This window comes from Rhamphochromis longiceps, linkage group LG11, assembly GCF_057381845.1.
Source record: "Rhamphochromis longiceps isolate RC_006_pf linkage group LG11, R_longiceps_female_GT1.1, whole genome shotgun sequence".
In the NCBI taxonomy this organism is placed as follows: domain Eukaryota; kingdom Metazoa; phylum Chordata; class Actinopteri; order Cichliformes; family Cichlidae; genus Rhamphochromis; species Rhamphochromis longiceps.
Window position 1 is genome coordinate 12765816 of NC_140567.1, and position 25986 is coordinate 12791801.

At 41.4% G+C, this 25986-nt stretch overlaps 2 protein-coding genes across 2 annotated transcripts; both read right to left on the bottom strand.

Moving 5' to 3' along the window:
* Positions 1 to 2071: 2071 nt before the first annotated feature.
* LOC146658645 (C-C chemokine receptor type 2-like) lies at positions 2072 to 4306 on the bottom strand. Its single transcript, XM_085424150.1, has 3 exons — positions 4300 to 4306; positions 3184 to 3348; positions 2072 to 2970 (listed from the first exon to the last, which is right to left on the bottom strand). The coding sequence occupies exons 1-3, from the start codon at positions 4304 to 4306 to the stop codon at positions 2072 to 2074; spliced, it is 1071 nt and encodes a 356-aa protein (XP_085280276.1).
* Positions 4307 to 10142: 5836 nt separating this feature from the next.
* Positions 10143 to 11396, bottom strand: LOC146658646 (C-C chemokine receptor type 2-like; the record flags this gene model as incomplete). The annotated part of the gene is made up of 2 exons (XM_085424151.1): positions 10143 to 11041; positions 11255 to 11396. Coding segments are annotated over 2 exons (1041 nt in total), but the record flags the coding sequence as incomplete, so codon positions are not given.
* Between the last annotated feature and the right edge of the window lie 14590 nt (positions 11397 to 25986).

A 25986-nucleotide genomic window follows, 5' to 3' on the forward strand; every position in this document is an offset into this window, starting at 1 on the left:
TTATGCATGAAGCAAAAATTTAATTATATGCAACATTCTCTGACTGGAAGAAATTTGTTTAATATTTAAACCTATTTTCTGCACATTCCAGCACATAAAATAAAATATTTTTTTGTGTTTACACTCACTCTTTCAAATAGATGCAAGTAAAACACAGCAGGAAATAAATAAAATCAAAGACTCAGCGGTCCTGTTGCTCTGTTTTCACCTGTAAAGCAGGAGTAGGGTGGGTGGAGGTTTACCCTGGTGCAGGTGTGCTGCAGCGGTCAGTGGAAGAATCCGCGAGTTTCTCTGTGAATTTCCACGCTTTAAACGCTGCACACTCATACTCTCTCCCGCACTCGATATATTATCCACAGCTGTTGTCACGAACGTCGCACTTGGTTACGTCACTATCATGAGACATTCTCGCAAAAAACTCACGGTTTTAGTAACGCAGTAACGCAGCATTCCTACGGGAAAGTAACGGTAATCTAATTACCGATTTTGCAATAGTAATCCCTTACTTTACTCGTTACTTGAAAAAATCAGATTACAGTAACGCGTTACTTGTGACATGTGCACTACAAGTGGGCCTTATGCTGTATCACACCTACACACATGAGACACTGGGCCCATTTTAATGGAAGATTAGATAGATAGAGAACCCCCCCCCAATTCTTATTATCTTATCTTATCCTATTGCAGTGGGGGGTTTTTTTCTCCTGTAGCTTTGCACTGTCCACTTTCTGCTGAGACACAACAGATTTCCCACGTGTGAGACTAATAAAGGTTATCTCATCTTTTGAAAATATGAAATCCCCCTTTTCTTTGATGCTTACATGGAACAAACATTGTGTTCAGATTGCTGAACTTTTTAGTCAGGTAGTTTTTGATGCAGCGTCAAAGACTTTTCCACTTTTTTGTTTGAAAGACCCATCATGTCCTTTTTCCTTTTTAAAATGTATGCAAATAATGGGCTTTTTCTTGTTTGTCCTGAAACTCACATTCCCCACGCCAAGGAGGTGGTGTAGTTTTTTTCCCATTAGCATTGATATGAAATAGAAAAAAGAGAGGCGAAAATATTTGCAAATGAAGAGTTTATTTTTTGTTCTTTCACATATACTTCTTGAATAAACTGACTGTATATTCAGTACAGCTTATCAGGAACTTCAGACCTTCATTTTACTTGAATATGTTTACAATTGATGGCATCTTTATTGTAGGTCTTTGCACCACTTATGGTGCCATGTGTTAGATCATGCTGCTGTTTTACAATAGTAAGGAATGACCTGCATAGTAAAACTAATCTGAGACATCTTCTCTCTTTTCATGACTGTGTACAGAATTTGTCATTGCAGTAACAGTGAGAAATAAAAGAATATGTTCACTGCAAATATTCTTCTCCGAATGAACAATGCACTTCATGACCTTCATCTAATGTAAGCAGAGGACCTGCTGTATCATTTATTGTCTTAACAAAGCGATAATACAAAATCAGGATAGGAGTCAACTCCACTGGCAAGTAGCGACAAATACAAGGAACCATAACATAATACAACAAAATATCTCTCTCTCTCTCTCTCTCTCTCTCTCTCTCTCTCTCTCTATATATATATATATATATATATATATATATATATATATATATATATATATATATATATATATATGTATATGTACACACACACACACACACATATAAAAGGCTGAACATTAAAAAACAGTGTGGAAGTAGGTAGAAATGTGAATAACAGTAAGACAGTGTGCACATCAAGATCTAAAATAGTTTTATGCTCTTTTGGTGTGTTTCTGCAAACATGTAAGGCTCATAAAAGATGTCTGAAGAAGTAAGCAAACTGTTAAAGGTTGCTATAAAACAGCAGGTACGGTTTATCAGACAAGCAGGTTTAATTTAACCTGAGCAGAAGAAGGAAGAGCATTAGAGTCGAAGGTGATTAAGATTCTGGGTGAGACTGCAACCCATGTTGGATACTGCATCCTGGATGAATCAAACCTGTTAAAGAAATGATTCAGTTCACTTGTCCATGGCACGGTCCGCGACAAAATACTTACAACTGCCCTCCACCTCCTACAGTTTAAAGGAGGAGGTGATTTCAGAGCCCCTGGACATAACTGAGCTCCTCCTGAATGAGCTGTCTGTCAGATCTCTGCTGTAACCAGGCATCAACTTTTTCAGCAGCTGCAAGGCTCGTCTCATAAACTTCTCTCCCACAAAAGCATAAATGATGGGATTCAGACAGCAGTGAGTGTAAGCTAAGGCCTCGGTCACTTTTATTGACAGCTTTACATTTTTGTACCAGGTTTGATCATCAGGGATTATTTCTTTGTCCAGGAGGAACTCCAGGAAAAGGGAAATGTTATACGGGGCCCAGAGTAAGAAAAATACAACCACTATACAGATGATCAGCTTGACGATGCGGTGCCTCTTTGCTGTCCTCATGCTCATCAGTGTGGGGATGATCCTGGAGTAGCAACCTGCCATCACCAGCACGGGAATCACGAGACCCAGCACATTTGTGGTGAACAAATCATAACGCTCCCAGACTTTGCTCTCCTCAGGATAGTCACACTGCACTCCTTGGGATTCCTGTTCTTTTGCCTTTCTGAAGATAAAATCCGGCAGAGACACAAACAAGCTCAGCATCCAAACGAGCACGGTCAGAATGATGGAAGCCCTCTTTGTGCGATAACGTGCAACCCTGTGAGCGTGCGCGATGATCATGTAGCGGTCCAGCGTCATGACAACCATGAAGAAGATGCTGCTGAAGAAGCCAATGTGGTGAGACCCGGAGATCAAACGGCACATGAAGTCTCCAAAAGTCCACTGGCCAACCCTGGCATAGTGAGAGAAGAAAGGCAGCGTGAAGACGAAGAGGAGGTCAGAGAGTGTCAGGTTGAAGAGGCAGATGTCTGTCAGGTTGCACTGATTGCGATGCTTCACCAGGACACACACCACTAGTCCGTTACCTTTGGAAGAAAAAACACAATAAGTGTACCTGTCACACTGTTACACGTTGAACAACATTCTCTCTTTCCCGTTTCATCTGTGTGTCTCGCATACACACACCTGCATACATAGTTAAAAGTCAGCAAGTTGAAAATTCCCAGAAAAGGAGGTCTGTGCAATGTGTAGAAACAATCCATAATCTCCACAGCATACACACAAGAGGACACACCTACCTATGAAGCCCAGGATGAAAACCAAACTGTAGAGAGTGGTGAGAAACACTTTGTTAAAGTCCTTTACATCACCTATGTAGGTAGGAGTAAAGCCTGTGTCGTTCTCAGAGTTGTTGTTAGAAAGCTCATAGAAATATAGGTAATCATAGTATGTGGTGTTTTCTTCTGCAGAAAGAGAGAGAAAGATTTACTATTATTATTTTTTATATTAATTTCAGCACAGGCTACAACAAATAAGATGCAAAACAGTATATCAAAGACTTCTTTACTGCTGTAAACACATGCTGCCGTTAGAGGTTAACTGGATTTATTTTTGAATGCTCATTGCATCAAAGTGTTAGGTTTGGTTTCGTAATGCCGTTTCAACCCTTATCAAGTGCAGCCTGAATTTCCAACCTATTGCTGATGACATGTTTCTGTTTTAAAGGAGGTTTTCCTTTGCTATGAGCACCACAAATAATCCATTCACGTCTGCTGGTTTGGCCCCCCAGGGAGTTGACAGTGGGGGTGATTTTGCCACCTATTGGTGCTCATTGGTACTCCGTCCTTGGGAACATTATCATTGAGCCAAAACTTTATAAAAACAGGATTTAATCTGAAAACTGGTTTTATGAGGATTCAAATTCATTACATGGTATACAGCTATAAATCTAGGACAGACTATTTCATTTACTTTGTTTATCTATCTTATTATGATTTTTCATGTAGACTTGTTTTTTGCTGTGTTTTTTGGCACATTTGAAATTTTTCTATACTATTACTGGGATTTTACAAAATTACTATTAGAATTATTCTGAAAGTAACAGATACATGGTTGGAGATAACAGCAGCTGTAAAAGTCATATTAAGGCATTGTGGCAGTGAATAACTTTTATATGTTTTCATCTACTAATAAAAAACAACAGTAAAAATAAGATCTCTAGATTAAAGATGAAATTAGAAATCATGAAGTAGCTTTGACATAGTTTCAGTCACAGCATTTGGTTTTAGATCTCTGTGACAATGCGTGCAGCTTTGAACACTACACTTTATAACCCAAGTAAATTTCCAAGAACTCTGTAAAAAAATAACACTTTAAATAGTCTAAATTGTGGATTACTGTTGAAAGATAATTACCTGACATTGTGATATCTCAGTGATGGCTCATCCAACCAGGTCCAGTCAGGAATTACACTTCAAGGCTCCCTTTCCCCGTTTACTGATGTGATCCCTTTAGATGTGCAGAAATGAACTAACTATCAAAAGTTCTGCAGTCCCCTATTGATGAGAACCTAAAAGGGGAAGAAAGATGTTGCTTCCTGTACGTCCCCAAATCTGATCTTTATCAGGAGTCTGCCCTAAATCTAGACTGCCAGAAAATGGTTCAAAGCACAACACAGCAAATGGTGACACAAATTCACACCTTCAGAAAATGACTGCACGTTATCTCTTAAAGTGACAGAAGGTTTATTATTATTAATATTGTTACTGATACTATTTTTTATTTGTTTTTCTTCGTGGACTCATTAATGTACACCACTGTTCAATATCATACTCTGTGCACTTACAGGAGTCTTTAGTTGCTATGCCTTACTGTGTTGGACCAACTTTTACCTGCAACAGGTGCTGCAAACATTACTTAGAGATCCAGTATGATTATGTTAGTTTAAATGAATCAACACCCCCGAGTCACTCTAACTACCAGAAATCTCGAACCACAGGCCGCGCGGGCGGTGTGGCAGCAAGTTTTCACACCAGCCTCTTAATTAACGAAAGACCAAGACAGACTTTTAATTCATTTGAAAGCCTGATGCTTAGCCTTGTCAAACTCAACCCCAACTGTCTTATTTGTTATCATCTATCGTCCAGCTGGACCTAACACAGAGTTTCTGTCTGATTTCTTGGACTTTTTTTTTATCTGGTTTAGTGCTCAGCTCAGATAAAATAATTATTGTGGGTGATTTTAACATCCATGTAGATGCTAAAAATGACAGCCTCAACGTGGCATTTAATCTGTTATTAGACTCAACTGGCTTCTCTCAAAATGTAAAAGAACCCACCCACCACTTTAATCACACTCTAGATCTTATTTTAACATACGGCATAGAAACTGAACATTTAACAGTGTTTCCTGAAAACCGTCTCCTGTCTGATGATTTCCTGATAACATTTACATTTGCAATAATTGATTACACAGCAGTGGAGAGTAGATCTAATCACAATAGATGTCTTTCTGAAAATGCTGTAATTAAGTTTAAGAATATAATCCACCCACTGTTATCATCTTCAATGCCCTGTACCAACACAGAGCAGAGCAGCTATCTGAACGCTACTCCAACAGAGGTTGATTATCTTGTTAATAACTTTGCCTCCTCACTAAGTACGACCCTGGATACTGTAGCTCCTATGAAAACTAAGGCCTCAAATGAGAAGTACTTCACTCCATGGCTACAAACACGTAGCCTAAAGCAGATAACTTGTACGTTGGCGAGGAAATGCTGAAGATCATCATTTAGCCTGGAGAAATAGTTTGTTGCTTTACAAGCGAGCCCTCCGCAAAGCCAGAACATCTTACTATTCATTACTGATTGAAGAAAATAAGAACAACCCCAGGTTTCTCTTCAGCTCTGTAGCCAGGCTGACAAAAAGTCAGAGCACTGTTGAGCCACCATCCCTTTAATGTTAACTAGTAATAACTTCTTGAACTTCTTCACAAATAAAATTTTAATCATTAGAGAAAAAATTACCCATAACTATCTCACAGATGTAATATTATCTACAGCTACTCTTAGTACCACTGATGTTCATTTAGACTCTTTTTCTCCAGTTGATCTTTCTGAGTTAACTTCAATAATTACTTCCTCCAAACCATCAACGTGTCTTTTAGACCCCATTCCTACAAAACCGCTCAAAGAAGTCCTGCCATTAATTAATGCTTCAATCTTAGATATGATCAACCTATCTCTAATAATCGGCTATGTACCACAGGCCTTCAAGCTGGCTGTAGTTAAACCTTTACTCAAAAAGCATCTCTAGACCCAGCAGTCTTAGCTAATTATAGGCCAATCTCCAACCTTCCTTTCATATCAAAAATCCTTGAAAGAGCAGTTGTCAAACAGCTAACAGATCATCTGCAGAGGAATGGTTTATTTGAAGAGTTTCAGTCAGGTTTCAGAGCTCATCACAGCACAGAAACAGCTTTAGTGAAGGTTACAAATGATCTTCTTATGGCCTCTGACAGTGGACTCATCTCTGTGCTTGTCCTGCTAGGCCTTAGTGCAGCATTCGATGCTGTTGACCATAATATCCTATTAGAGCGATTAGAACATGCTGTAGGTATTACAGGTACTGCACTGCAGTGGTTTGTATCATATCTATCTAATAGACTCCAGTTTGTTCATGTAAATGGAGAGTCTTCTTCACACACTGAGGTTAATTATGTTGTTCCACAGGGTTCAGTGCTAGGACCAATTCTGTTTACATTATACATGCTTCCCTTAGGCAGTATCATCAGAAGACGTAGCATAAATTTTCACTGCTATGCAGATGACACTCAGCTCTATCTGTCCATGAAGCCAGATGACACACACCAATTAGTTAAACTGCAGAAATGTCTTAAAGACATAAAGACCTGGATGGCCGCTAACTTTCTGCTTCTTAATTCAGATAAAACTGAGGTTATTGTACTCGGCCCTGAAAATCTTAGACATATGGTATCTAACCAGATTGGATGGCATTACCTTGGCCTCCAGTAACGCTGTGAGGAACCTTGGAGTCATTTTTGACCAGGGATGTCCTTCAATGCACATATTAAACAAATATGTAAGACTGCTTTCTTCCATTTGCGCAACATCTTTAAAGTTAGAAATATCCTGTCTCAGAGTGATGCTGAAAAACTAGTTCATGCATTTATTACTTTTAGGCTGGACTACTGTAATTCATTATTATCAGGATGTCCAAAAAACTCACTGAAAAGCCTTCAATTAATCCAAAATGCTGCAGCAAGAGTCCTGACAGGGACTAGAAAGAGAGAGCATATTTCTCCTGTTTTGGCTTCCCTTCATTGGCTTCCTGTTAAATCCAGAATTGAATTCAAAATCCTGCTCCTCACATACAAGGTCTTAAATAATCAGGCACCATCTTATCTCAATGACATTGTAGTACCATATCACCCTATTAGAGCACTTCGCTCTCGCTCTGTGGGCCTACTTGTTGTTCCTAGAGTATTTAAAAGTAGAATGGGAGGGAGAGCCTTCAGTTTTCAGGCCCCTCTTCTGTGGAACCAGCTTCCAGTTTGGATTCAGGAGACAGACACTATCTCTACTTTTAAGATTAGGCTTAAAACTTTCCTTTTTGCTAAAGCATATAGTTAGGGCTGGACCAGGTGACCCTGAATCCTCCCTTAGTTATGCTGCAATAGATGTAGGCTGTTGGGAGATTCCCATGATGCATTGAGTTTTTCCTTTCCAGTCACCTTTCTCACTCACTATGTGTGAATAGACCTCTCTGCATTGAATCTTACTTGTTTTTAATCTCTGTCTCTCTTCCACAGCATGTCTTTATCCTGTTTTCCTTCTCCCACCCCAACCGGTCGCAGCAGATGGCCCCGCCCCTCCCTGAGCCTGGTTCTGCCGGAGGTTTCTTCCTGTTTAAAAGGGAGTTTTTCCTTCGCCCTGTCGCCAAAGTGCTTGTTCATAGGGGGTCATATGATTGTTTTTCTCTTCTACCTTACAATATAAAGCACCTTGAGGTGACTGTTGTTGTGATTTGGTGCTATATAAATAAAATTGAATTGAATTGAATTGAAATTCTGGTTCCATGCTGACGTGATAGCATCGTGCAGTTGCTGTAGATTTGGTGGCAGCACATTCATAAAGACAAACCTCCAGTTCAGCCACATCCCAAAGCTGGTCTGGTGGATTTAGGCTGTGGTGGCTGTGGAAGCCTTTTGAGCACATTGAGCTTGTCATGTAAATATAATAGTGTGAGGTTATTTGAACGCACACTTGGTGGGTGTTCCTGCTGGAATCAGGAATTAGAAGATTAAAACAGTCATGAAGAGTTGCATATAGTCAACAGCAATACTCAGGATGCTCAGTTGGTGCTGAGGGTCACAAATATTTCCATGAAAATATCCCCCACATCATTACACCACCAGCAGCACCATGAACTGTTGATACAAGGAAGGATCGATCCATCCTTTCATGTTGTCTATACCCAATTCTAACATCTGGCATCATGTCCCTGCCATCCAAGTATGGCAGCAGAACTCAAGAATAATATGAACTGACAGCATTTTCCAGTCTTCAGTTGTCCAAACTATGTAGTGCAAACTGCTCCCTCAGTTTCTTGATCTGTTGATAAGAATGGCATCCAGTGTGGTCTTCTTTGGCACAAATAATCACATCATGTTCATTGTAACTTTAACTGAAATCCACTTCCTTCCCTATTATGATGCTCGCTTTAAACTTCAGCAGGTTGACTTGACCATGTCTGCAGGTCTAAATGCTCTGAGTTGCTGCCATGTGATTGGCTGATTAAATATTTGTGTTCATGTGCAGTTGAACGAGCATGTTTATTGATGTGTGCAGTAAATGTATAACTTTGTTTTTGCATGGAACAGTTTAAACTTGTATTTGGGGATGCAGTGACACACTTTGGTTATTTTGGCAAAGCTGTCACTCATATTGTTTGAACCTTTTTTTTTTAACATACTGTATATGAACATATGAAATCCACCTTTTCTTTTATGCTTACATGGAACAAACATTATGTTCAGATTGCTGAACTATTTAGTCAGGAACTTTTGATGCAGCGAAGAAGACTTCTTCATTTTTCGTTTTGAAAGACTCATCAGAAAGATTAATTTAATTGTATGCAAATAAGGTTTTTTCCATTAGCATTAATATGAAATAGAAAAAAAGAGAGGGGAAATGTGTACAATTGATTATGGTGCCATGTATTAGATCATGTTGCTGTTTTACGATAGTGAAGAATTACCTGCATAGTAAAACTAATCTGAGACATCTTCTCTCTTTTCATGACTGTGTACAGAATTTGTCATTGCAGTAACAGTGAGAAATAAAAGAATATGTTCACTGCAAATATTCTTCTCCGAATGAACAATGCACTTCATGACCTTCATCTAATGTAAGCGGAGGACCTGCTGTATCATTTATTGTCTTAACAAAGCGATAATACAAAATCAGGATAGGAGTCAACTCCACTGGCAAGTAGCGACAAATACAAGGAACCATAACATAATACAACAAAATCTCTCTCTCTCTCTCTCTCTCTCTCTCTCTCTCTCTCTCTCTCTATATATATATATATATATATATATATATATATATATATGTACACACACACACACACACACACATATGAAAGGCTAGGAACCATAACATAATACAACAAACAAAACAACTATAAAAGGCTGAACATTAGAAAACAATGTGGAAGTAGGTAGAAATGTGAATAACAGTAAGACAGTGTGCACATTTTGTACAATCGAGATCTGAAAGAGTTTTATGCTCTTTTTGGTGTGTTTCTGCAAACATGTAAGGCTCATAAAAGATGTCTGAAGAAGTAAGCAAACTGTTACAGGTTGCTATAAAACAGCAGGTACGGTTTAACAGACCAGCAGGTTTAATTTAACCTGAGCAGAAGAAGGAAGAGCATTAGAGTCGAAGGTGATTAAGATTCTGTATATCGGCAGTGCTAACGCACAATAAAGGCATGAGAGAAGTATTGAGTACATTTACAATCTAACCGTCAGGGGGAGAAAAAAAGATTGCTGTAAATTCAAAAGGTCCAAAAGTGTAGAGACACATTTTGAAGGTGCCACACAGGTGAAGAACACTGTGGTATGTGTCAAATAATGCTCCCAAATGAAGAAAACAAACATGAACATGGCACGGTCTGCAGTAATAACAGGGTGAAACATTCATGACAAAATACTTACAACTGCCCTCCACCTTCTACAGTTTAAAAGAGGAGGTGATTTCAGAGCCCCTGGACATAACTGAGCTCCTCCTGAATGAGCTGTCTGTCAGATCTCTGCTGTAACCAGGCACCAACTTTTTCAGCAGCTGCAAGGCTCGTCTCATAAACTTCTCTCCCACAAAAGCATAAATGATGGGATTCAGACAGCAGTGAGTGTAAGCTAAGGCTTCGGTCACTGTTATAGACAGCCTTATATTTTCATCCAAGACTTTATCATTGAGGATTATTTCTTTTTCCAGGAGGAACTTCAGGAAAAGGGAAATGTTATACGGGGCCCAGAGTAAGAAAAATACAACCACTATACAGATGATCAGCTTGACGATGCGGTGCCTCTTTGCTGTCCTCATGCTCATCAGTGTGGGGATGATCCTGGAGTAGCAACCTACCATCACCAGCACGGGAATCACGAGACCCAGCACATTTGTGGTGAACAAATCATAACGCTCCCAGACTTTGCTCTCCTCAGGATAGTCACACTCCACTCCTTGGGATTCCTGTTCTTTTGCCTTTCTGAAGATAAAATCCGGCAGAGAGACAAACAAGCTCAGCATCCAAACGAGCACGGTCAGAATGATGGAAGCCCTCTTTGTGCGATAACGTGCAACCCTGTGAGCGTGCACGATGATCATGTAGCGGTCCAGCGTCATGACAACCATGAAGAAGATGCTGCTGAAGAAGCCAATGTGGTGAGAGCCGGAGATCAAACGGCACATGAAGTCTCCAAAGGTCCACTGGCCAACCCTGACATAGTGAGAGTAGAAAGGCAGCATGAAGATGAAGAGGAGGTCAGAGAGAGCCAGGTTGAAGAGGCAGATGTCTGTCAGGTTGCACTGATTGCGATGCTTCACCAGGACACACACCACTAGTCCGTTACCTTTGGAAGAAAATACACAATAAGTGTAAATGTCACACTATTACATGTTGAACAACATTCTCTCTTTCCCGTTTCATCTGTGTGTCTCACATACACACACCTGCATACATATTTTAAAGTATGCAAAATGGAAATTCCCAGAAAAGGAGGTCTGTGCAATGTGTAGTAACAATCCATAATCTCCACAGCATACACACAAGAGGACACACCTACCTATGAATCCTAGGATGAAAACCAAACTGTAGAGAGTGGTGAGAAACACTTTGTTAAAGTCCTTTACATCACCTATGTAGGTAGGAGTAAAGCCTGTGTTGTTCTCAGAGTAATCATAGGATGTGGTGTTTTCTTCTGCAGAAAGAAAGAGAAAGATTTACTATTATTATTTTTTATATTAATTTCAGCACAGGCTACGACAGTTAAGATGCATAACAGTATATCAAAGACTTCTTTACTGCTGTAAACACATGCTACCGTTAGAGGTTAACTGGATTTATTTTTGAATGCTCATTGCATCAAAGTGTTAGGTTTGGTTTCGTAATGCCGTTTCAACCCTTATCAAGTGCAGCCTGAATTTCCAACCTATTGCTGATGACATGTTTCTGTTTTAAAGGAGGTTTTCCTTTGCTATGAGCACCACAAATAATCCATTCACGTCTGCTGGTTTGGCCATCAGTCATTTGACAGTGGGGGTGATTTTGCAACCTATTGGTGCTCATTGGTACTCCGTCCTTGGGAACATTATCATTGAGCCAAAACTTTATAAAAACAGGATTTAATCTGAAAACTGGTTTTATGAGGATTCAAATTCATTACATGGTATACAGCTATAAATCTAGGACAGACTATTTCATTTACTTTGTTTATCTATCTTATTATGATTTTTCATGTAGACTTGTTTTTTGCTGTGTTTTTTGGCACATTTGAAATTTTTCTATACTATTACTGGGATTTTACAAAATTACTATTAGAATTATTCTGAAAGTAACAGATACATGGTTGGAGATAACAGCAGCTGTAAAAGTCATATTAAGGCATTGTGGCAGTGAATAACTTTTATATGTTTTCATCTACTAATAAAAAACAACAGTAAAAATAAGATCTCTAGATTAAAGATGAAATTAGAAATCATGAAGTAGCTTTGACATAGTTTCAGTCAAAGCATTTGGTTTTAGATCTCTGTGACAATGAGTGCAGCTTTGAACACTACACTTTATAACCCAAGTAAATTTCCAAGAAAAAAAATGACACTTTAAATAGTCTAAATTGTGGATTACTGTTGAAAGATAATTACCTGACATTGTGATATCTCAGTGATGGCTCATCCAACCAGGTCCAGTCAGGAATTACACTTCAAGGCTCCCTTTCCCCGTTTACTGATGTGATCCCTTTAGATGTGCAGAAATGAACTAACTATCAAAAGTTCTGCAGTCCCCTATTGATGAGAACAGAAAAGGGAAAAAAAGATGTTGCTTCCTGTACGTCCCCAAATCTGATCTTTATCAGGAGTCTGCCCTAAATCTAGACTGCCAGAAAATGGTTCAAAGCACAACACAGCAAATGGTGACACAAATTCACACCTTCAGAAAATGACTGCACGTTATCTCTTAAAGTGACAGAAGGTTTATTATTATTAATATTGTTACTATTTTTATTTGTTTTTCTTCTTTGACTCATTAAGGATACTGCTCAGTATCATACATTGTGCACTTACAGGAGACTTTAGCCATTGTGCCTCACTAATACTGGTTCGGACCCACTTTTACCTTCAACAGGTGCTGCAAACATTCCTCAGAGATTTTGGTTCATGTTGATGTAATAGCATCGTGCAGTTGCTGTAGATTTGGTGGCTGCACATTTATAAAGACAAACCTCCAGCTAAGCCACATCCCAAAGCTGGTCTGTTAGATTTATGGCTGTGAAAGCTATTTGAGTACCATTGAGTGTCTTCTGCTGCTGTAGTTCATCTAGATCAATGTATATTATACATTCAGAGATGCTCTTCTATACTTTGGTTGTAACCAGTGTTGGTCAAGTTACTTGAAAAAAGTAATCAGTAACTAATTACTGATTACTTCCCCCCACTTTCTACATAATCCATCATACAAAATGTAATCAAATGGAAAAGTCTCTTTTTTTAACTTGTTTTATCAGTTTTAATCTTTTAACTTTATGCATCAAGCAAAAATTTAATTATATGCTACATTCTCTGACTTGAATAAATTAGTTTAACATTTAAACCTATTTTCTGCACATTCCAGCACATAAAATAAAATATTTTTTGTGTTTACACTCACTCTTTCAAATAGATGCAAGTAAAACACAGCAGGAAATAAATAAAGTCAAAGACTCAGCGGTCCTGTTGCTCTATTTTCACCTGTAAAGCAGGACTGCGGTAGGCGGAGGTTTACCCTGGTGCAGGTGTGCCGCGGTCAGTTGAAGAATCCGCGAGTTTCTCTGTGAATTTCCCATTACGTCGTTGCGCACTTGGTGCTTGTGTAACCCAGTGTTAATTTGGTTATCTGATATTGTGTGATATTCAGTATATATGTATATACCTATATTGGGTGTTATAAAATGTTCTTCAATGATTTTGAGTTTTTTTTATTGCTATTGGTTTGCGGCTGCTTTACGACAGTCGACTGTGGTAGTACATCCTAGCGGGAGGGGCTATGAGCTCACGTGGCTTGTAGCTGTGCCAGAGAGCAAGCTGGGGTGAGCTAGCGGGGAATATCGCCTTCTGCAGTAGCCTTGAAAAGGACTATTGTTCGTTCTCCTGCCAGGTAAAAATCTGTTTCGTATGTATATTATACTATTCCATGTGTTATCATGTGTTTGCTATGATGTGATGTGTAGTAATGGTTATTAAGGTGCTAATCGCTAATCGAGGCTAAGCTAGCAAGCTCGACAATTAGCCGCCATGCTAAGCGGACGTTGGTAGCCAAGTTCGTATGTCACTATGGGGCTATGAGCTCACGTGGCTTGTAGCTGTGCCAGAGAGCAAGCTGGGGTGAGCTAGCGGGGAATATCGCCTTCTGCAGTAGCCTTGAAAAGGACTATTGTTCGTTCTCCTGCCAGACGCTTCGCTGCTGTGCTGCCTTACTGCTGTGCTGCCTCGCTGCTGTGCTGCCTTACTACTGTGCTGCCTTACTGGTGCCATTAAAGGACAAGCGGCCGCCATCCCTTCATCCATCCGGACCTTGATTATTTGGACCGAAGTACTCACACACACGCCCGCACTCAGTGCCATACACTCTCTTTATTTTGCTGGCCAGCTAATATCATTTGTTTTTTTTGTTTTGTTTTGTTTGCATTCACAAAGACTATCCAAAGACATTTTGGTTATTGTCAAATAGACACTCTCTGATTACGGACTGAGGAGGTTGTGGTGTTACAACCCCAGGACTGAGAAAAAGGACTCTTTACATAATATATTCACTTGTCTCCTGGTTAGGAAAAGTGACTATTGATGGAAATATTTTTCTTCTTCTTGTCTTTGTCTACATTGTATCCCAGAGAAGTTTTAAGTTGTTCAGGTTGAAACATTTGCACTTAAAGTCGGTTAAGTTTCCTTTGATATATCAGTGTCAAGCTGATGTTTAAGAGGGTATGTTAAGGACAGATGTGCTCCAGTCCATCAATCCTTTAAAGTGCTGGACACCGATGGTAAATTGCCATCAGACCCTAAATAAATTGTCCTCTGCTGTTATCCATATTGCTTCACTCATTCTTTGGTGAGTAGACGTATTGGTTACAACTAAGAGTAGTAGGAAAAAATTGGCGCCCGAACAGGGACTGGAGCGCATCACTAACTTTATCCTGAAGCACATGCACAGACATCTGTGAATTCATCTACTGCTTTGCAGAGAGAGACAATGGAGTTTTGTGACAGGTATGGTTTTGATCCAGAGTACACTGTTTTGTTAAAAGGGGCTAAAGCCGAGATTAAACTACAAGAGGTGCAAAGAGCATTCGCTTTGCTGGATCACGTTGTCAAAATTCAACAAATAGATAGTCTCCCTGACACTATTTTGTGTCAGTTCATGGAGTGCATTACCCCAATGCTCTTAGATGGAGAACATTCAGCAGATGGGGAGTGTTGGGAGGTTATTCAGATAGATGAGTACTGTCCTCAGGGACCTGACAGTTTTCACCTGGCGCATGATGTGGTCCCCCTCGCTCGAGCAATTGATGATGTGACTGCTAGTTTCAGAGAACAAGTGAACGAACTGGCATTAGCATATAATGTGAGCCCCATGACTTTAAATCAGGCTGCAGTGAGCCACATGTGTGGGAAAAATGATACATATAAGGGGTTAGCTACCTCAACTCCTACCTTGGGAGTTAAAACTCAGTCCACACCCGGTCCCAGGTCAACTGCCGCCTGTGATGATGGCCATGTGCCCAAGGCTAAACAGGCACTTGATGCGGACTCCCTGCTTGTTGATCCTTTGCCAGCGGAGGTTCAGAGAGTCATTGTGGAGCACATTGTAAAACATGACTCGCCCATGCACACTCCCTCTGGTTTTGAGCTCCGCTCATTTTCAGGAAACTCTCCAAAACCCCCTAATGAGGTAGAGTACAGGGTATGGCGACTTAGAGCTAAACAGGTACTAAATGACTCTACCCTTTCCGAAGGGCAGCAGCGCCGTGTTTTCCTCGATAGCTTGGCTAGCCCTGCTTTGAATGTGGCCCTTTCTATTGGGTCTCAAGCACCACCAAAAGACTATCTCGATGAGCTTGACAAGGCTTATGGCAATGTCACTGGAGGTGAAGAGCTGTATATTCAGTACCTAGAGACTCATCAGAATAGTGGAGAAAAGGCATCTGATTACTTGCGCCGACTCCAGACGTTGCTGCAGGAGGTAGTTGACGGTAATGGCATACCTAGAAGTGATTTTGATGTTCAGCTACTAAAGCAGTTCCTCAGAGGTTGCTGGGATGACTCTCTAATTGCCACTCTGCATCTAAAAGAAATAGTGGGATCTGCACATCATGTTATTCCCACTTTCTCAGAGCTGCTTTTTAAAATCAGAACGCATGAGAAAGAGAGTCAGTTAAAAGAAATGCGCAGGAGACGTTACATGAGCGGCACCTCAACTAAAGTGCAGGCTAGAACACTCGTAGCCACAGATGACGGCAGGCATTCTGGCACACCTCCCACAGCGCTGGATGCTTGTACCAGAGAGCAACTGGAGGAAAGAATCAGGCAGCTAGAAGCAGAGCTAATGAACAGCTCATCTGCAGCAAATTCTCAGTGTCCCAAAAGTGATAAAACTAGGCAGAAGCTATCGCACAGAACCAAAATCCACAATCCAGCTCCACCAACTCCTGCTAGGCTACCTGGTGATCATAAAAGGGTTGGGAAATTTTGCTATAATTGTGGGGAGGATTCACATATGTTGCCACAATGTTCAAACCCAACCAATGCCATATTAGTGCAAAAGAAATTGTGTGAGAGGCACAGTGCTGGGCAAAGCCAGTGTTCAATGGCTCAGCGACAGAATAGTCCACAGTCCAACTTGCCTTTAAACCAGTAGGAGCTCCTGCTGTGGAACGAGCAGGAGCTGATGGTCAGAGCAGTTCCAAGCCTTCAAGCCAGTGCATGTACGAAGCCCCAGCTCCAACGGTGCCTCCCCAGTTTCCTCAGGGTCTAATTGGGGAGCCTTGTGATGGTTTAGCATGGTTAGATCAAGTTCCGTGTCGGTGTTTAATTGACACCGGGTCCCAAGTGTCAATAATATCAGAGTCATTCTATTCTCGCTATCTTTCTCATAGAGAACTGTTCTCTATAAAAGAGGTACTGGACATCGAAGGTGCGGCTGGACAAAAGGTACCATATGTGGGGTACATTGAGGCTAAAGTTCAGTTCCCTGAAAGTGCTTGTGGCACAGACAAGTGTTTCAACATCTTAGCATTAGTTAGTCCAGATCAATCGTACAATGATAAGTTTTCTCTTCTTGTGGGCACAAATGTGTTAGGTCCCATGCTACAAGACTGTCAAAAAAAGGGTGGAGCAAAGTTCCTGCAGACTCTACCCATTGACACTAACTGGGTCATGGCATATACCGAATGTTTCAAGCAGGCTGACCCCCAAGCAGACGAGGTCAAAGCCCTCCGTGTTGCACTCTCCAGCAAGGTACCGGTGCATTTGAAACCAGGTGAGGTGTATACTTTGAAAGCCATCTGCCACACTAAACCTGGGAGCGATAAATTTCAGGCTCTTGTGTGTAGCTCGGAGGACACACCTACACCAGGGGGGTTTATCATCTATGACCAGATAGTTGATGTAAAACCTATGTCTCACTGTAAGTTTAAAGTTGCGGTCAAAAATGCCTCTCGGCGGGGCATCACACTGTATCCTGGAACAGCTATTGCTGAGTGCTCCCCCATTGATTGGGCGGTTCCTGTTGCACTCCCTGATATGAACCCCCAGCCCGAAGATGCTCCTCTGCAGGCACAGTCCCTGCTAGCTTCTCATAGCGAGGACAGTAACCAATCTGCCGTGCTTCTTGGCCTTGATTTTGGGGACAGCCCGATATCACCACAATTCAAAGAGCACATACAGGCTAGAATTGTCAGAGAAGCATCAGATGCTTTCTCGAAACATGATCTTGACGTTGGTAGTGTGACGGGGGTCAGTCACCGCATTGAGTTAGAACCTCATGTCCCATTCAAAGAGCGGACAAGACGTGTTTCGCCCGCTGATTTCAATGATTTGAAAAGACACCTCCAAGACCTTTTGGCAACAGGCATTATAGAGGAGTCACATAGCCCCTATGCCTCTCCAGTAGTGCTTGTAAGGAAAAAGAATGGGGAACTGCGAATGGTTGTAGATTACCGGAGACTAAACAACCTCACCAAAAAGGACGCATACCCATTGCCTCGTATAGAGGAGACGTTCACTCTGCTCTCTGGTTCAAAATGGTTCACTGTTTTAGATCTCAAGAGCGGGTACTATCAACTTGAAGTTGAGCCATGTGATCGACCCAAGACAGCATTTACAACGCCGTTTGGAACATGGCAATTTCGGAGGATGCCTCAAGGCTTGACTAACTCCCCTGCCACGTTTCAACGGACAATGGAGAAAGTGATGGAGGGAATTAACCTCCAGGAGGTTGTTGCATTTCTAGATGACCTCATAATCTTCTCCAACTCACTGGAAGAGCATGAAGAGCGGGTGATGAAGGTCCTTAAGCGCATTGCTGAGTTTGGTCTGAAGTTATCCCCTTCTAAATGCAAGTTCTTCCAAACCTCCGTGAAATATCTGGGGCATGTAATATCTGCCCAGGGGATCCAGCCTGACCCAGACAAAATTACTGCTGTGAAAGACTGGCCATGCCCACAAACTGCCAAAGAGCTTCGGTCATTCCTAGGTTTCACGGGGTATTACAGGCGGTTTGTGAGAGATTATTCTTGCATTGTCAGGCCTCTCAATGACTTGTTAAAGGGAGAACTAGCCCCCAGGCATAAAGGCCAAAAACATTGGCCACGAACAAAGTCACCCTCACTTGGGGCAAAATGGACCCCTGCCTGCCAGGCTGCTTTTGACCTTATCGTTGAAAAACTGATTTCAGCACCTGTTCTGGCTTTCGCCAACTGGCAGCTCCCGTACGTAGTACACACAGATGCCAGTATGTCAGGCCTGGGAGCAGCGTTGTATCAGGTTCAAGACGGCCAGACTCGAGTAGTAGCTTATGCTAGTCGTGGCCTCTCCAAAAGCGAAAAGAATTACCCTGTACATAAATTAGAATTTCTCGCCCTCAAGTGGGCAGTAAGTGAGAAGTTCCATGATTATTTGTATGGGGCTAATTTCAAGGTGCTGACTGATAACAACCCTTTGACGTATGTGTTGACCAGTGCGAAGCTTGATGCTGCAAGTCACAGATGGCTTGCTTCTCTGTCGATTTACAACTTTGACATACACTACAAATCTGGCCAACATAACACTGATGCTGACGGGCTCTCTAGGAGGCCTCATGGACCCTCAGAGGAGGACGAGGAGTCCCTGGAGACAGACAGAAGAATCTCCAGCATGCTGGACTGTGCTAGTTTGTCCCCTGAGGAGTTTAAAGTTCTCGATGGGGAGGCAATGAGTACTGTGTGTAAGCGTCATAGTGTCAATGTCAACACGATCTTAGGTGAAGGCACACAGACAGTCGACACTGTAATCCCTGCCGTGGAAACACTCTTGTGCAATGACAGTGCGGTTCCTGATGACCTTGAGGATCCGGTCCCCCTACCTGGCCAGTCAGCCCTACCAGGAATGTCTATGGTGGACTGGTATCAGTTACAGAGAAATGACAGCTCTTTAGCCCGCATCATAGGCATTTTAGAGACTGGGGATGAGACTTTTGACAGAAAGTCTGAGGAACCTGAGGTGGTTCTGTTTTTACGGGAGAAATCAAAGTTACTTCTAGTTGATGGGGTGCTATACCGTAGAGTTTTTGATCAAAAGGGGAAGGCCTTCCATCAACTTGTCATCCCTAATAGCCATCGAGAGAGAGCTTTCCAAGGTGTTCATGACGAGACAGGTCACATGGGTATTGAGAGAACCTTAGAACTGGCTAGAGCGAGGTTTTACTGGCCAAAAATGGCTAGCTACATTGAGAACAAGTGTAAAACATGTGAGAGGTGTGTGAAACGAAAGGCACGAGTGCAGAAAGCCTCTAAACTTGTCAACATCAAAGTCAGTGGTCCCCTCGAGTTAGTGTGCATAGATTTTCTGACAATAGAACCCGATTCGAGAGACACCAGGAACATCCTAGTACTAACTGATCATTTTACAAAATATGCACAGGCATATCCCACGAGAGATCAGACAGCGAAAACGGTGTCCACAGTGTTATGGGAGAACTTCATCAGTCACTACGGGTTTCCTTGCAGAATCCATAGTGATCAAGGTGCTTGTTTTGAATCTGAAATAGTGGCAGAGCTTTGTAAACTAGCAGGGATTACAAAGTCCCGTACGACACCCTACCATCCACGTGGAAATCCAGTGGAAAGATTCAACAGGACTCTGTTGGACCTCCTCGGAACTCTGGAGGATAAGAAAAAAGAGGAGTGGAGGAAGTATGTTCGCCCCCTTGTACATGCTTATAACTGTACAAAACATGACGCAACTGGAGAAGCGCCCTTCCTTCTGATGTTTGGTAGAGAGCCACGCCTTCCGATTGATCTCTGTTTTGGACATAGTCCACGTGGCCACAGCACCAGAACACATATTCAGTATGTACGAGAACTAAAGAGTAGGCTGAAGTATGCATACGACCTAGCCTCAAGAAATGCTGAGAAGAGACAATTGTTGAACAAAAGACGCTGGGATGCTAAGGTTACTGCCCTTCCATTGGAAGTGGGTGACAGAGTCCTGGTAAGGAATCTGAGCCTAAGAAAGAAACACAAAATCTCTGATAAGTGGGAGCCTATTGTGCACATCGTTGTTAAGCAGACGGATGAGTCTATCCCGGTTTATGTGATTAGGCCAGAGGATGCAGAGGGCAGAGAGCGAGTTCTGCATCGTGACATGCTTCTTCCCTGTGGGTTCCTACCGGTTAACCTGCAATGTGACAGTCAGGATGTGCTAACCAGTTCGGTTCAACCTCTCATGAGAGAGGATGCAGGGAGCAACACAGAAGAAACTCGGCTGGAGGAGGAGTTTGGGCAAGACGAGGAAATAAACTTTACATCCAGCCAATTTCCTGACAATGACTTGTTGGCGGATCAAAGGGATGTTCTGGGAGAACAGGAGGCGTCCCAGCCACAGTATCCTCTGAATCCTGGGGCACCTGAATTCATTGTAGATCTGACAGGATCGGAGACAGCAAACGATGAGGAGGTGCTCAGCCCAGCCCCAACATGTGGTAGGCCACAAAGGAGGAGAGTGCCACCGGCTTATCTCAGTGACTATCAGGTCGGCTACAAAGTCGATTGTAAGCATCACAGTTTCAATGTGCCGATGACACTTGCATTGCTCAATAACTTTTTCCTGTCATTACAACAACAGATTGCTGGGTTAGTGCAATCTCTGTCGGGTGATAGTGACGGGGACGTCACACTTTAAGCAGGGGTGGATGTAACCCAGTGTTAATTTGGTTATCTGATATTGTGTGATATTCAGTATATATGTATATACCTATATTGGGTGTTATAAAATGTTCTTCAATGATTTTGAGTTTTTTTTATTGCTATTGGTTTGCGGCTGCTTTACGACAGTCGACTGTGGTAGTACATCCTAGCGGGAGGGGCTATGAGCTCACGTGGCTTGTAGCTGTGCCAGAGAGCAAGCTGGGGTGAGCTAGCGGGGAATATCGCCTTCTGCAGTAGCCTTGAAAAGGACTATTGTTCGTTCTCCTGCCAGGTAAAAATCTGTTTCGTATGTATATTATACTATTCCATGTGTTATCATGTGTTTGCTATGATGTGATGTGTAGTAATGGTTATTAAGGTGCTAATCGCTAATCGAGGCTAAGCTAGCAAGCTCGACAATTAGCCGCCATGCTAAGCGGACGTTGGTAGCCAAGTTCGTATGTCACTATGGGGCTATGAGCTCACGTGGCTTGTAGCTGTGCCAGAGAGCAAGCTGGGGTGAGCTAGCGGGGAATATCGCCTTCTGCAGTAGCCTTGAAAAGGACTATTGTTCGTTCTCCTGCCAGACGCTTCGCTGCTGTGCTGCCTTACTGCTGTGCTGCCTCGCTGCTGTGCTGCCTTACTACTGTGCTGCCTTACTGGTGCCATTAAAGGACAAGCGGCCGCCATCCCTTCATCCATCCGGACCTTGATTATTTGGACCGAAGTACTCACACACACGCCCGCACTCAGTGCCATACACTCTCTTTATTTTGCTGGCCAGCTAATATCATTTGTTTTTTTTGTTTTGTTTTGTTTGCATTCACAAAGACTATCCAAAGACATTTTGGTTATTGTCAAATAGACACTCTCTGATTACGGACTGAGGAGGTTGTGGTGTTACAACCCCAGGACTGAGAAAAAGGACTCTTTACATAATATATTCACTTGTCTCCTGGTTAGGAAAAGTGACTATTAATGGAAATATTTTTCTTCTTCTTGTCTTTGTCTACATTGTATCCCAGAGAAGTTTTAAGTTGTTCAGGTTGAAACATTTGCACTTAAAGTCGGTTAAGTTTCCTTTGATATATCAGTGTCAAGCTGATGTTTAAGAGGGTATGTTTAAGGACAGATGTGCTCCAGTCCATCAATCCTTTAAAGTGCTGGACACCGATGGTAAATTGCCATCAGACCCTAAATAAATTGTCCTCTGCTGTTATCCATATTGCTTCACTCATTCTTTGGTGAGTAGACGTATTGGTTACACTTGCTCGGAAGTTTAGCGGTTTTTTTCGCTGTAAAAAGAAGTTTTCTCCCCACGCACGATGGACGCTAATGTTTTTGTCACGTTTTATGGAATCAAACTGAAAGTAAGGTCAGTACTTCCACGCTTTAAACGCTGCACGCTCATATTCTCTCCCACAATCGATATGTGATCCATTGTTGATCTGCACACAGCTGTTGTCACCAACACAGCTGTCGTGACACATTCTGGCAAAAAATCACGGTTTTAGTAACGCAGTAACGCAGCGTTCCTACGGGAAAGTAACTGTAATCTAATTACCGTTTTTGCAATAGTAATCCCTTACTTTACTCGTTACTTGAAAAAAAGTAATCAGATTACAGTAACGCGTTACTGCCCATCTCTGGTTGTAACAAGTTTTTATTTGAGTTAATGTTGCAATCTTACCAGCTCAACGATAACTGGCTGTATATTGTTTCTTTTCTGGACCATTTTCTGTAAACACTAGAGATGGTTGCACACTTAAATATTCAAATCAGCCCCTCTGGCACAAATAATCACATCATGTTCATTGTAACTTTAACTGAAATCCACTTTCTTCCCTATTATGATGCTCGCTTTAAACTTCAGCAGGTTGACTTGACCATGTCTGCAGGTCTAAATGCTCTGAGTTGCTGCCATGTGATTGGCTGATTAAATATTTGTGTTCATGTGCAGTTGAACGGGCAAGTTTATTGATGCGTGCAGTAAATGTATAACTTTTCTTTGCATGGAATAGTTTAAACTTGTATTTGGGTGTGACACACTTTGGAGCTGTCACTCGTAATTTTTGAATCTATATTAACATACTGTACATGAAAAATATATAATCCTCAAATTATTTGAATCTTACAAAAAACGAACATTATGTTCAGATTGCTGAACTGTTTAAATTTTTATTCCTATGAGAAAGCCCTCTCCATCTTTTCTTCTGAAAGACTCATTCTTGTTTTTAAAGAAAGATTAGGTTGATTTTATGCAATGACTTCTACTGTTGCTGCTTATGCTTCAATTTAATTTACCCACAAGAAGGTGTTTTCTGAGAAGTGACATTTTTGTACAAATAAGAGGCAGAAAAAAGAAAGTAAAAAATGTTATCAGGTGAAGAGTTTGTTTGTTGTTTTTTCCAAGCGTGATAAATGCATGTCAAAAAACTCACCTGCCCTCCACCTTCTATCCTTTTAAATGGTAAATGGCCTGTATGGCACCAACTTCTTCAGCAGCTGCAAGGCTCAGCAGTGAGTATAAGCTAAGCTCTCAGTTACTGTTATCGACAGCCTTACATTTTTGGACCAGGTTTCATCATTGAGGATTATTTCTCTTTCCCGAAGGAACTTCAGGAAAATGGTAAATGGCCTGTATTTGTATAGCGCTTTAGGGAAATGTTATATGGGGCCCAGAGTAGGAAAAATACAACCACTATACAGATGATCAGCTTGACAATCTTCTTTGCAGTCCTCATGTTTACCAGCCAGCAAGGGAATCACGAGACTCAGCACATTTGTGGTGAACAAATCATAACGCTCCCATATCATAACGCTTTCTTCAGGATAGTCACACTCCACTCCTTGGGATTCCTGTTCTTTTGCCTTTCTGAAGATAAAATCTGGCAGAGACACAAACAAGCTCAGGATCCAAACGAGCACGGTCAGAATGATGGAAGCCCTCATTGTGCGAACCCTGTGAACGTGCACAATAATCGTGTAGCAATCCAGCGTCATGACAACCATGAAGGTGAATAGGCTGTAATGCTGGTGCAATATTTCTTTCGGTCTCCTTTTCAATGATTTTCCACACAGATCTTTTTTTTTCTTTTTGCATACCATGATATTATGTAACTTGACAACTATCTTATTAAAATAGTATTCATATATTGAGTAGCTTCAAAAAATACATGTTTGCGGGTGAGATGATTGTAGATGTTAGCAGATATAAAGGACACCTTCAAAGCGATTGTGGCAGTGCGTATCTTTTTACTTTTCACAAAAGATGTTAAAATCAAAAGATCTTTAGACGATATAAAACAGAAAACATGAATTATGGTATAATTTCAGTTGCAACATTAGGATTTCTGTATTACTGTTAAAATGTATTCACCCAACATATCTCAGTGGTGTCTTTTCCAACCACGTGAAGTCAGGAATTGCACTTCAGCTGCTTTTTTCGGTTTTACTGTTGTTATCCTATTAGATATGTAGAAATGAACAATCTGTCTCACTGTCAGCAGTCTGATAAAGAAGAGCACAAAACAGAAATGCAGAATTCACTTCCTGTACGTGCCCAAGTGAGATCGTTATCAGGAGTCTGTTCAACATCTAGACAGACAAAAAATACTTCAAAGAACAACGAAGCATGCAGTGACACAAATTGACACCTTCACAAAATGACTGCTGGTTTTTACCTAATGTGTCACAAAGTTTAATATTATCATTTTCACTACTGTTATTATGTGTTTCTTCTTCTTCTTGGTCTCATGGTCACATCACTGCTGCACAGCATAGACTCTACGCTCACAGAATACTTTAGTTACTTATAATGTAGATGCAGCAAGCTGCTGAATGTATTTCTCTGAGATTTTCACGATGGTTCATTGTAGCATGTCTCAAGCTACAGGAAACTCCAGCATGATGCTGCAGACACAGTGTTTGCTGGCCAACACGTGACCTTGTTATTGCGTAGTTTGACTGATTACTGTCGTGCTGCTTTCATATAGCAGCTATATGAAAGCAGCATCTATATTATAGATCCAATCACTCTGTTCAGTCTTCTCTCTCTCCCCACCCACACCCATCCCAGCTTGCTACTGCTTTAAATATGGAAAAGACCTGACCTGTGCCAGCTAGCCTGCCCTGCCACTGACCCCAAAACTCGCTACAATACCTCTTCCCTGCAGCTGAGCCACAAGCCACACTTCACCACCAGGGAGCCTAAGCTACTGTAGCCATTCTAATGCTCTAATAACGTTTGACTGATGTACACCCCTCCCTTATCAGCTGGAACAAAATGGCCTTAGCCCTATGCTCAAGGCATCACTATGGAGAACAGTTTAGGGGACACTGTTCTGTACCCTAAACTAGATTCGGGGCAGCCCTCCAGGTGAAGGTGGTCAGAGGGCTGGTCAGTTCCACAAAGTTAGGTACAAACCTGTGGTAATAACCGGCCAGCCCCAGAAACTGCCTCACCTCTTTTGTTGTCTTGGGATCCAGCAGGTCCCTACTTGTCTTTAGAGCATCTCAAAACATTATTTATTTTTTGTTTTTTTGAAAATACTTCTTAAATGTTCTGAGTGTATTTTAACATCTTATCAGGAATTAAAGACCTAAAGTTGAGTTTAACTACTTGACTTACTTAACTACTCATAACTGTGTGAAAGAACATACTCACTGCAAATGTATTCTCAGAATGAACAATGGACTTCTTCAATATGACTCCACTTTATGACGCTCATTTGAAGTAAGTTCAAGATCTGCATTATCATTCATTGTTTTCAGAAAACAAAATCAGGATACCAGTTAAATGGATGCTTGGCTTGAATCAACTCAAGTGGAAAGTTAATGACAAATATAAGAACCATAACCAAAAAGAAGTGTATAAGGCTATG